The sequence below is a fragment of the Protopterus annectens genome, chromosome 4.part1, assembly GCF_019279795.1.
Source record: "Protopterus annectens isolate FY-2018-M chromosome 4.part1, PAN1.0, whole genome shotgun sequence".
Classification (NCBI taxonomy): Eukaryota; Metazoa; Chordata; order Ceratodontiformes; family Protopteridae; genus Protopterus; species Protopterus annectens.
In genome coordinates, this window is record NC_056734.1 from 625,839,712 (window position 1) to 625,853,406 (window position 13,695).

Below are 13,695 nucleotides of genomic sequence, written 5' to 3' on the forward strand. Positions count from 1 at the left end.
AGACCCTATTGTGAGGGCGAATGAAGGAGACAACATCAGATCCAACATTTGCATCAAATCCTGAAAGCAAAATTTAACAAATTAATAAAATGGATACAACTAAGAACTCTGAATAAAACTAAAAAAAAAAAAACTGCAGTGGTAAGGCTCAATGCAACTCCCCATATGAGGGTTTTAACTCGCCAATCTCTATTTAAGTATGCCAACTCTACGGTTATGCAAGCATGGAGAAAAGGTCAAAACCAATGGGAAGGAAAGAGCCCCCCACCTTCACCCTCTGTAGAAACAAGCAGCACTTGCAATTCAAAAGCCACAATAAAAGTGGAACTTCCTCCTCCCTTACTCACTTTCCCTTAAAAGGAATGTCACAAAACATTGACCACAATCATTAAATAATAAAACTGCACACATCATACATCACACTAGCAACAATGGTACTCATTGTTACTCTTCTTTGAAGTATGTAGTCCAAGCTTACAGTACTTATTTATATGACTCATCACATTAAACTTTACTACTAGAACTTAAGGGAAAATGTGAACACAAACTGCTGGCAACAAAGTTTTGACAGTTAACAAGACCTGGAATTTTAGGTTAGTGGTAAAGTTGCATTTACACTGTACAGACAGAACCTTATTAAAGAGGACTTCATGAGAAATGCTTTGTTATAACTTTTTTTCCACTGCTTGTACTATTCAGCACAAGATGTCTTCTCCTAGGAATCTTGACAGTATGAACCTACCAACTAATGTTAACGGAGTAAAAAAAGATAGGTCTATATTACCACATCGAAAGCAGGTCAGCAAACTCATTTCAACGAATGGCCACTTCAGCAAATTTTTTTCATTGGGGAAAAAAATGACTTTGCCAAGCAGAAATGATACAGGATTACAAATCTGTCAAAGTGGGGGGCTGTGCCCCCCTAACTAAACATACCAACTCCGAGATCGCACTACAGTAGGGAAAAGGGCAAATCCACTAAGATGGCCAAGCAATTTTTTTCCCCCAAGAAAAAAATCACTGTAGTGGCCGTTCACGGAAATGACAATTCACTGACTTGTGCTTTCGATGTGCTAATATAGACCCAAAGAAGGTTACTTATTGTAGTCCCTGTCCAGAGGCAAGCTGCCTATTACTTTTAAAATGGGACTCTGAGTTACCTTTTCAGCACTGTCAGAAGATTACTGAACCTCCTGCAAGTCAAAAAGACATGAATGATGTGAACCTGACCTAGGAAAAGCACACAAGCACTTGCAGCTAATGCAAATTATTCACAATAATTCAACATTTGATTGCTCTGGACAACCACTTATAGGAAGGAATTAAATTAAAAAACTGTGAAAAAAGGATAAAATATCAGCTGCTGCAGCAACATTTGAGTGAAAAGCCTAGAAAGTATATTGTATTAGGAAAAGAACTAAGGAGCCTTTTTTCTGGCTAAACTGATGACTTTCAACTTCACTGTCTCCTGATGTACATCAATTTCCTTACAGTGTTGTTTCAACAAAATATAAGTTTTAAAACAGGCTCATGGGATAAGTACTAGGCTAGCTGCCCTTGTGGGCCACTTTAAGCCTAGCCAATTTCCCTTTCTGTGCTCAAAATAACATATCCCATTTGGTTATAGACTGGCCTTATCCATCTCATGGTTGATAATTATATATTACCCCACATAACAACTGGGATCACACCATAGATAATCTGAGGAAACCCATGAATAGGATAAAGCACTTAGGAGCTGCATATGTACATTAATAGTACAGGAGGCAGTCCTGAGATAAATTTTCTGTTTCCCATCCACAGGTCTAAGTTACACTTGAAAATGGACAAGGATGAACTTTGTTGTATGTGGAAGTGGAGTCTGTACCATAACAGTGGTATCCCCCGCAATATATACCTGTCCCTCCAAACTGTTCTGTTGATGTTGCAGAAGAGGTTTAGATCCCTACACAGAGTATTTCTGATGCCATTTGACTTGCTGATGTGCAGTAAAATTATCAGTAATGCCAGACATGGGTCACCTCTTAGCAGTCTGTAGAATACTGAGTATAGTGCCAGGCTTTGAGTTGGTCCATGTAGGACATGTTGTTTAGGTCTTGTATCCTTTTAATAAGGAACGTCTGTGGGTGTTCAGCTGTTGCATGTGTCTGGACAAATACATGCCAAAAGGGCACTACATTCAATGACTGGTCTAATGAAGGCTGAGTAAAGGGAGATGACACCCCTAAATCTAAACATAATCACTTTGTTTATAAGTTGTGTAATATAGGACTTTCTTACAACAGACACTTATTGGTAAAAAATTAGGTCACTGCCAAATAGCTTCCCAAATCCCAAATAACTGCATCAGCTCTTAAGGGTGGTACTGTCAAATGTGGTAGTTGGGGGTAGATGACTTTCCAAAGGATACCATAATGTATTTTTTGGCATTTAGTTTCAGACCATGACTGACACCGGTTATGTACTTGAGCAAACCTTTCAGTGGAATGGCCAAGTCAATTTAACTTAATTTGAGCACTATTATAATAAAATAACCAAATGTGCAGTAAGCTATAAAACTACAGCACACCACTTACCACATCACGTAACTCTTTCTCAGCTAACTACAATACAAATACTTTGAACTACACTAGAAGAATGTCTAGCCCTTAACTTAATACAATACTCCTGCAACAGAATTTTATACTCTAGAGAAAAACACTAAACACTAACCAAATCACCTAATACTGGAGGCAAGTCTCTTTGCAAATAGTGCAGCTAAACAGTGGAGCCACATTCCACTACCACTGAAATCCATTCAGAATGCAAACTCATTTAAAACTAAAATAAAAATAAAAAACTATTTAATCTTAACAACTTTAACAGGGACCTGAATAGCTGTAACTTGACCCCCTTGAAAAAGTTATCACTCGATAAAGCAGTCCAATACTTTAATACAACCTTCATAAATATACTTAACCACCATGCCCCCCCCCAGAACCACCTAAATTAAAACTAAATATGCCCCCTGGCTAACTAAAAATACAAAAGCATTCCTCAGAAATAGGAACAAAGCCTGGACACAATTTCATAAGAGTAAACCCCAGACAGACAGACAAAACATTGAAGTATGAAACAAGGCCAAAAAAACTCATTAAAACAGACAAAATCTCCTACTACCAAAATATTCAAAATAAACATGCTAATAACCCACAAACATTTTTGGGCCGCAATCAACTCTCTCTTACTACGAGGGAAAACTTCCAACCCCTCACCAAAACCAAAAAAATAACCAAAACAATATCCCCACACTATTCAACAAGTTCATTACAGAAACTATCTAAGCCCATGCAATTAACCAAACTTGCCCTAATAACCCCCTCTGACAAAAACATCTCCTCCTCCTGAAACAAAAGACAATAGCATCCACTTTAACTTTCATTCAGTATCAATCAAGACCATTCAAAAACTTCTCCAAAAACTCAAACTGACCACGCAAGCCGCCGACAACCTACCAACTGAATATCTACAACTAGCCGCAGAAGCTATAGCCTACCCTATTACTACCCTAATTAACAGATCCATCTCAGAATGCACGGTACCCCACTTATGGAAAATATCCCATATAATACCAATGCACAAAGGGGGTAACTCTTTCGAACTCAATAACTATCAGCCTATAGCTATGCTATCCCTCTTATCAAAAATACTTGAGAGGGTAATCCACACACAACTGATGCAATATCTGCTAGAAAACAAACTACTCTCTATACAGCAACATGGCTTCAGACCCTTCCATAGTACTACCACTGCACTTACCTCATTCACTAACACCATAAATAACCACAGAAATAATGGACTAATCGTATCTGCTACATTCTTAGATTTATCCAAAGCTTTTGATATGGTCAACCATATGAAACGCCTTCACTCACTCTCCACCTAAAACCTCATTTCATTGTCTATCTCTTGGTTTAAGAGCTATCTATCTGGTAGGCAGCAAGCAGTAAAGTGGCAAAACCAAATATCCTCCTTGCTGCCTGTTTCCCTAGGGGTCCCTCAAGGCTCCATCTTAGGTCCTTTACTACTGTTCACCAACCAACTCCCATCCACCACACCCAAAGCCTCTATAGTGCAATATGCAGATGACACTACTATTTTATGTGAAGTCCCCACACTAGATCACCTCCTCTCCCAAATACAAGAATCCTTCTTTCTAGCCGAAACTTGGTTCACCAATCAACAGCTCATTCTTAACCCATCCAAAACTAAATTACTGCTCTTTAGCTCCCACAGATCCCTTCCTCACACTAACAGCTTTACTATCACCTCCAACAACAATACCACTATTACCCCTACCAATCACACCAAGCTGCTAGGTGTGGAAATAGACAACCACCTTAGATTTAATCTACACATTGCCCAAACTATAAAGAAAATTCACAAAAAACTCAGACGACTATCGAAACAAACACTCTCTCAAACCATTCAAAAATAACAACAGCAAGGACACACCTACTACTTACATTACTCTATGCCTCCCCTATGCTCACTAACCTTCGCAAAACTGATCTAAACAAACTCGAATCATGCTACAATAAGATAGCAAGATTTGCTAGAGGCTCATCCTATAGAACTCATCACTGAGTGTCTCATCAAACTTAACTGATTAGAGCTCCCACTAATACTTCAAAGCAATCAGCTCTCACTAGTGCACAAAATATTAAACCACTCAGACAAAATCCCAGCTCTACAACATCTAAATCACCTTCACACCACTAGTAGAACCTTAAGATCTAGCACCTGAAATCACCTACAGGTCACCAAATTTAACAATGAGGCAGGAAAATCTGTCTACAGCCATTCAATCTCTAAACTCTCGAACTCCCTTTCCTGCCCACTTAACATCCAACTACTCCATCATTCAATTTAAGAAACTCCTTAAATCTTACTTCATGAACAACAGGCTTTGCTCCTGTCTCAACCCTGGATAACACTCTAGTATATAGCCAATCTCTCTGCACCACACTAAAATATGCTACCTTCTCAGCCTACCCATAGTCCTAATATTACTACAGGATAGGAAATGTTTTCTGGCATGTTAAGAGAGCATTGCTAACTGCTCATCCATTTGTCTATTAACTACTGTAATGAATTCCATGTATTGCTACTCATAATTATGAATGTGTTTACACTGTCTTATCTGTTCCTCTTATAATTACTTGGAGTGTATACAATATGTGTCACTTAGTTTTACAATGTTAGTCTGCCTGTAATGAATGTCTCAAGTAATGGCTTTTAATGTTAAAAATGAATGTAATTGGAGCTTTTCTCCCTGGGCCTCTGCTGAAAATGGATCTATATTCCAGTCGGACTCTCCCGGTTGACAAATGTAAAATAAATAAAACAAAATGAATGAAAAAAAACAACTAAAACATTAACTATCAAATCAAAGAATCTGTTCATGTACCTCTCCAGGATAAACAGCACTGTTATCTTCAGCTTGCTATATCACCAGTCCATTTCACTTAATTCAGGATCCTATGCTCCACAATCAGCCTTCACAAAAAAGTACAGTTTTGTACCTACCATAAATGTAGATGTTAGAGTGCTCATACAGCTGCAGTCATTACAGATGGGTTATCCTGCCGTCAGGCGGGTCCTCGGTCGGCCGAATTCCAAAGTCTAGCTCCGGCGTCGGTTGTCGTCGCTTCTTCCCTGACGTCAGTGCGGCAGGGGTATAAAAGAGGCAGCCAACGCCATTTTCTTCAGTTTTTCTTACCCCAGATGTCAGGTGCCCCCAGAAGGAAGGCAAAACATAATGTTATACAAACATGCAATATAGATAAATCAAAAAACAGTAGTTGCAAGCAAATACACCATAAAAGAATACCCCAAATAGGTTGTATGATAAAGGTGTTTGTCATAAGGCCTGTCCTAAGAGGGGACGGAGGGGGGGGGGGTAACCTGGACTGCAGCTGTATGAGCACTCTAACATCTACATTTACGGTAGGTACAAAACTGTACTATGTTCATCGTGCATACAGCTGCAGTCATTACAGATGGGAAGAATCCCAAAGCTAAGTAAGGGTGGTAGGCACTAAGTGGAACTAGGAGGAGCGAGGATGCCCTGCAAGACTGCTGTGGCAAAGCCCGCTCTAGATTTAGAGTATAGTGGAAGGTGGTAGTGCTTGGAGAAAGTGTGCACTGAACTCCAAGTAGCTGCTTCCAAAATGTCCTTGGTAGGGACCCCCCTGAGGAAAGCTGCAGAGGTAGCTGTGGCCCTGGTGGAGTGGGATCTGATGTATGCAGGCACAGATTTTCCATGAAATGAGTAACAAAAGCGTATGCAGTGGGCTATCCATTTTGAAATTGTCTGTTTGGAAATAGCCTTTCCTTGAGCACCTGCAGCATAGGACACAAAGAGTTGCTCAGATTTCCTGAATGGCTTTGTCCTGTCCAAATAATAACGAAGTTGTCTGTGAATGCCCAAGGAATGTAGTAGTCTTTCCCCTTTGTTCTGTGGATTTGGATAAAAGGTAGGTAAGTGGATAGTCTGATTCAAAGCTACACTGGATACTACCTTTGGCATGAAGGTAGGGTTGGTTCGTAAGGAAACTCTGTCCTGATGGAAAATGATGAATGGTTGCACAGCCATGAGGGCCTGTAGCTCCGAAACCCTGCGTGCTGAGGTGATAGCCAGAAGGAAGGCTGTTTTCCATGACAAGTATTGTAGCTCTGTTGAAGAAGCTGGCTCAAAGGGGGGAAGGGTCAGCTTTTCCAATATGAAGTTGAGGTCCCAAGCTGGAACTGGTGGTTTCCTTGGGGGTTTTATATTTTTTGTCCCTCTGAGGAACTGCCTTAAGAGAGGATGTGAGAATAAAGGAGGGTCTGTGTTGTACTGTGCAGAAATGGCTGAAGCGTGGATCTTGATGGAGGAGAAGGAAAGGCCACTGTTCGACATCTCAGCTAGGTACTGTAAAATTTGAGGTATATTTATTACCCAAGGAGTTTGGCCCTTTTCTTGATTCCAGGAACAAAATCGTTTCCATTTGGCGGAGTAGGCTTTTCTAGTAGAAGGTCTTCTGGCCTCCAAGATGACATCCTGCACCTCCTTGGAGAGGAGAGTCTGTTGGGAAATTAAGGAATTCTCCATGCAGCTAGATTTAGGGTTTTGAGCTGGCTGTGAAGGGTTTTGTAGTTGTGCTGGGACAACAGAAGAGGGACTAGAGGTAGGATCCATGGTGGGGAGTGTGTCAGGCACTTCAGGAGCGGATACCAGTGTTGTCTTGGCCAGTCTGGTGCAATGAGAATCATTTGTGGCCTCTTCTTTGGCTTTTAATAGAACTTTGGTCAGTAGAGGAAGAGACGGGAAGGCATAGACTGTCAATGTTGTCCAACTGAAAGAGAGTGCGTCCACTTTCCAGGCCTGTGGATGATAGGTCCTTGAACAAAATTTTTTCAACTGGTAATTTCTGTGGGTAGCAAACAGATCTATGTCTGGCTGTCCCCATGCCCGAGTTATCTTTGTGAAAACTTGAGGATGCAACTTCCATTCGCGTGGATTTGTCATATTTCTGCTTAGGTTGTCTGCCAGTGTGTTTTCCTTCCCTGGCAGGAATTTTGCCTGTAGTTGAATTTGCAATTCCAGTGCTGTGTTCCATAGGGTCATGGCTTGCCTGCACAGGGGGTATGAATGAGTTCCCCCCTGTTTGTTTATGTATCACATGACTGTGGTGTTTGTCTGTCCTTATCAATAACTGGCCTGGATGCAGTAGGTCTTTGAAGGTCATAAGAGCATTGTGCACGGCTAACATCTCCTTTTGGTTGATGTGTAGGTGCTTCTCTTTTTGGGACCATTTTCCCTGAATGCACTGATCTGCCACGTGTGCTCCCCAGGCGTAGTCTGAGGCGTCTGTTGTGATGATTTGAGTTGCTTGAGGTACACACAAAGGGAGACCTGTGTTTCTTTGGCATGCTTGAGCTCACCACAAAAATTCCTTTTGAAGGCATGGAATGAGTGGTATAATTGTTTCCAAGCTGTGGCTGTGTTGAGACCATAAGTTTTTTAGGTACCATTGAAGTTTCCTCATATGCAGCTTTGCACATGGGATTAGTAGGATGCAAGATGCCATGAATCCCAGAGCCTGCAGGACTTTCCTTGCAGTTAGCCTGGTGAAAGTTGCCATTTTGCTGAAGTATTGAGACAGTTGCCCTTGTTTGTCTGGCGTGAGGTAGGCCATCTGGGTGGTTGTATTTAAGCTGGCACCCAGGAAAATTATCTGTTGAGAAGGTATTAGTTTTGATTTCTTTTTGTTCACTGTGTATCCCAGGAAGTTTAACAGTTTTATTACAAACGCCAGATGCTGCAACAGAATGCCCTTGCTGTCCGCTTGGATCAGGCAGTTGTCCAGATATGGGTAGATTTGTATTCCTTGTAGTCTGCAAAAGGCAATTACTGATGCCAGGCATTTCGTAAACACTCTGGGCGCAGTAGATAAGCCAAAGGGCAATGCAGAGAATTGGTAATGGGTTGAACCTGCAAGAAATCTGAGGTATCTTCTGCAATCTTGTACGATAGGGACATGCAGGTATCCCTCCTTGAGGTCCAATGTTACCAGCCAAGACTCCTTGCCCAGCATGGGAAGAAGCTGCTGTAATGTGAGCATCTTGAATTTTGGCACCTGTAGATATGTGTTTAGGATGGATAGGTCTAAGACAGGTCTCCAATCTTTGTCTTTCCTTGGTACCAGGAATAGTCTGGAATAAAAACCTCGACCTTGTTCTTTTGCAGGTACCTCTTGAATTGCTTTCATATCCATGAGAGCGGAAATTTGTCTTTGTGCCTCTGCCCTTTGATTTTGTGGCAGGTTTGGCATGCCTCTCATTTTTGGAAGGGTGTGAAAGTGGAACCTGTAGCCTCTGTCTATAATGTCCAGAATCCATTTGTCTTTTGTAACAATATGCCAATTTTTTGAAAATAATGCCAGTTTTCCGCCCAAAGGTGCTGCCATTAAAGCTTTGCTTGGCAGGTATAGGGGGAAGTCATTGTGTCTGTTTTCTAAATGACTGTGATCTATCTTCTCCACCTCTTGGGGTTGGTGCTTGCCCTTGAGGTTGTCCTCTACCCCTTGGGCGCCTGTATCTGCCCCTTTGAGGTCTGTCCGTGGCTGGAAAGGACCAATTTTTTTAAGGCCAGTTTCTGCTGAAGCATGGAGGTTGTACCTGCAGGAAATCTTTCACTGTTTGCATTGATTTCGCTTTTTCCTCCATTTTCTTTAGTACCTCCTCGGCTTTAACACCAAACAATACATCTTTTTGAAGTGGTGCATCTAATAACTTTGCTTTGACATGATCTGGTAAGGTTTGCTCTTTGAGCCAAGCATGTCTACGTATAACAGACCCCGTGAAAGCAGCTCTACATGAGGCCTCTAAAGCATCAAACCCACACTGCAAGGTATGTTTACCCACTTGCTCTGCACCATGCAACAAATCCTGCAACTCTTTCAAATCTGGTTGTTCTGTTTGTGTCATTTTGCTTTTCAACTGAGATAACAAAAACTGTTGGTACTTTAACATATGGAATTGACAGTTTAATGCCCTCATGGTTAAAGTGGCAGAGGTATACACCTTTTTCCCCCACCTTTCTAATGCTCTGGAATCTCTCTGAAGGTAAAGGGTTTTTAGCAGTAGAGGCCTTTATTCCCTTGGGACCCTGTGAAATAGTTTCTGGGTCAGCAGTATGGCTTTTATAAAGGAACTGGTGAGAATCAGGAACCCGGTAATACCTGTCTGGTTTAACAGGGGCTGGAGGTAAAGAATCTGGATTAAGGCTGGCTTCTGTGTACACATCATCCAAAATATCTAAAACAGGAGGGATTAGCCAGGGGCCTATGCTGGGGGAGCAGTAGAAATTCCCTGAGCCTTTTCTTGGAATCTGAGTAATCTTGGCCTTCCCAGTGAAAGTGTTCCCTCAATGTATGCAGGGTTTCCCGAAAAGAGTAGTCCTCAGAGGGGGACTGAGGGAATAGACTCCTCAGCATCAGAGGATTCGAAAGGGGAATAGGCGTAATCCTGGTCCTCAGAGTGTTCTGAGGTAATAGAAGCCTGGTCTGAGGAAGGGTAGTCTTCCTCTAGTCTGGGTCTTTTGTCAGAGGGAGGTTGAGAACCCCTAATGAGAATAATCAAATCCTCAGCCATTTTAAGCATCTGCTTTTTAGGCATGGGGCCTTGAGAGGAGGTCTGAGGACCCTGTTTTTTAGTTTTCATGGCTGCTTTAGATTTAGTGAAGGATTTAATAGAGAAGGTGGAAGGTCTGAAGATGCCTTCAGAAATGGCAGGCCTGACTAAATTTTGAGTTTCCCCGCCAAGAGTGGCGTCGGTATCTGCAGTAGGAATGGAGACCGAGGAGCCTGCGACCTCGGGTACTGAAGTCACCGGTAATGTAGTTTTATCGGTATTCAGGGGCTGCGTAGGCGCCTCGCTGAGAACCAGAGAACCGGTAGTCGGCCTAAGCGTGGTCTCAGTACTCGGTGCGGACCTCTGATGTCGGCCCTTATCTTTGCGTTTTTTGCTCAAAACTAGTGTCGGTGTATCCGACGACATGATATAATTAAATTTTTTGCCAAAATAATGAAGGGTGAACTCTGCCCAGCACTTAATAGTGCGCTTGTTGAATCTAGCACAAAAACGGCAGGCCGAGACGTCGTGGTCTGGGCCTAAGCAAGGTATACAGAAAGAGTGGAAATCCTTATGCGGTATTTGCTTCCCACAAGAAATGCAATTATTAACTTTGTCTGACATCGGTCTGAGGCAAGAAAAGTTTCCCCAACGGGGTACTTAGCTTTAAAGAAGACTTTGGCTGAAATACTTTCGTAAATCTCAGGAGCTGGCCGACCGGCACTTGCGAACTGCTTCTGCTTTGGGCACCGCGTGGCAAGAAAGACTGAAGAAAATGGCGTCGGCTGCCTCTTTTACACCCCTGCCGCACTGACGTCAGGGAAGAAGCGACGACAACCGACGCCGGACCTAGACTTTGGAATTCGGCTGACCGAGGACCCGCCTGATGGCAGGATAACCCATCTGTAATGACTGCAGCTGTATGCACGATGAACATCATGAAGCTTTACAACAATCTCCCACGCTATATACTTTGTGTGACACTACTCTACCTACACCCACATACTTCTAATATAAACCTTATTATAAGCATATATAGTCTCTAAACGTGCTTAACACCCCACCCACCTCTTAACTACAGTATTAACTTTTTCCGCTCTACCTAATGAAATTACTACTACTGGCATGGGAGCAAACAGGTAATGCTACTACTACTAGTTATGACAACTAATGGGGAGCCTGGACACTATATGGCATCAGTACTACAGACCCAAAGAAAAAGCAACATACCTGGGCCAATCTGACCATGAAAAGATTGCTGGGATCCTTGGCATGGTACTGTGCTAGCTGTCGTAACATAGCTGCAAGTCTTGCATTGTTTGTACCTGCAAATTAGCAAAGGAGACCATGGAGAAAATTAACAGCATTGCAGTGGAGCAATATGAACACATTAAATCATCAGTCAAAGATCTCTTTTTTTTAACTTGTAAAAAATAAGAAGTTATGTACTCACCATAACGTTCCATCTGAGTAGGTAGCTTCATTTGTCTGCAACCTGTGGGTCTTGGATCCGATATCGGATCCGAGCCGGCAACTTGTTTCAAGCTAATGGATCTGAGCTCCTAGCTCCTCCCCTCACCCATAATCCCCTGCCAACCCTCCATGACCTCAGATCGAGTTTGCCCCTCAATATATACCCAAAACGGGTATCCAACTAAGATAGATCCGAAGAAGGCCAGGGGGAAGGAGGGGGGGATGGTTGCAGACAAATGAAGCTACCTACTCAGATGGAATGTTATGGTGAGTACATAACTTCTTAATCTGAAGTAGGGAGTTCATTTGTCAGCAACCTGTGGGACAGAGTCCCCAGCTACCTGAACCTTGGGTGGCTATCATGGAAGGATATTGCGAAGCACCGCAGAGCCAAAGGATGCTCTCCCTCTAGAAATCATGTCCAGTTAGTAGTGGTTAATAAAGGTATGAGATGAGGCCCAAGTGGCTGCCGAACAAATATCATCCAATGGGACTCTAGACTTGAAGGCCGCAGAAGTAGAGATGGAGCAGTGGAATGTGCGAACTCCTTCAGGTGCGGGTCTCCCAGAGGCTTGGTACGCTAATAGGATACATTGAGAAATCCAGCGTGATAGAGATACTTTTGATATTGCTTTCCCCAAATTAAATTTGGCAAAGGAAATGAACAGCTGGTCGGATTGTCTATGACCAGCTGTTCTATGAGTATAAAAGCGTAGCTGCGTATGAACATCTAATGAGTGCAGCTTGTGCTCTCCTTTATTCTGATATTTAGGGAAGAAAACCGGTAAATTTATGGATTGGTTTATATTGGTTTCTGATGCTATTTTGGGAAGAAAAGAGGGATTGATCCTGAGGTACACTCTGTCCGGGTGAAAGATCAAATAAGGAGGCTTCACAGAAAGAGCTTGAAGCTCCGAAACTCTTTTTGCAGAAGTGATGGCTACAAGGAATGCTGTTTTCCAGGACAAGAATTTGAGATCTACTGAAGCAGAGGGTTCAAAAGGTGGAGCAGTCAAGGCTTGAAGAACTAGTGAAAGATCCCACGGTGGTACGACTTCTTTTATAGGGGGTCTAAGCAAAAAGGTGCCCTTGAGAAAGGTTTTACACAATTTGGCCGACATCAAAGGCCCTGTATCATGACCCACATGGTAATGTGAGATGGCCACCAATTGCACTTTGACAGTTGAGCAACTAGCGCCTTCCTGAAAAAGTTCGGTTAGGAAGTCTAATATGGACGGAAGAGGGGATCTAGATTATGATGCTCCGCCCAGATGGAGAAACATTTCCATTTACTGCGGTACACTTTCCTGGTGGAGGGCTTATGCGCTGCCACAAGGATGGCTTTGACTGGTGAAGAGATACCGGGAGTCCTAACTAGGAGTGGAACTGGAGCAACCAAGCTGTCAGCTTCAGATTGTCCAGATTTGGGGTCGGTAAGTCCGACGGATGGGAGATTAGATCCGGACTGGGATCCAGAATCCAAGGAGGATTCACTAGGTGAGACCACAGATAAGGGAACCAAATTTGCAGAGGCCAGAATGGGGCAATGAGGATCATCCTGCTCCCCAACCGGGAGGCTTTCTGTAAGAGTTGCGCATCAGGGGTAGAGGAGGATAGGCATAAAGTAGACCGGGTGGCCAAGCATGCACCAGAGCGTCTCTTGGAGTTTCCCCTGGAGGGGGAATCAGAGCGAAGAAATTGCCACATTTGGTGTTTGAGGAAGAAGCAAAAAGATCAAAGCAGGGTTGCCCCCATATTGCGAATATCTGCTTCGGTACTAGTGGGTTGAGAGACCACTCGTACGGAGTAAGAAGGGTGCGACTGAGTTTGTCCGCTAGGATGTTGGTCCGCCCCGGAATGTGCGTTGCAATCAGAAAGCAGTTGGTGGAGATCGCCCATTCCCACACTCTCATGGCTTCGCGGCATAGAGGGTAAGATCTGGTTCCCCCCTGTTTGTTGATGTACCAGACAACCAACATGTTGTCTGACTGAATTGCAATCGTTCCTATGGGGAGGAGATTCTGAAGTGCTTTCAACGCGTACAGCACCACTCTCATCTCCAGA

General features: G+C 43.0%; 1 protein-coding gene across 1 annotated transcript in view; it reads right to left on the reverse strand.

Moving 5' to 3' along the window:
- PSMD2 (proteasome 26S subunit ubiquitin receptor, non-ATPase 2) overlaps positions 1–13,695 on the reverse strand; it is a 1,781,804-nt gene that overhangs the window by 370,489 nt on the left and 1,397,620 nt on the right. The window contains exon 18 of the mRNA XM_044070442.1: positions 11,389–11,483. Coding sequence (XP_043926377.1) covers positions 11,389–11,483 — 95 coding nt within the window. The remainder of the gene's footprint in view (positions 1–11,388; positions 11,484–13,695) is intronic.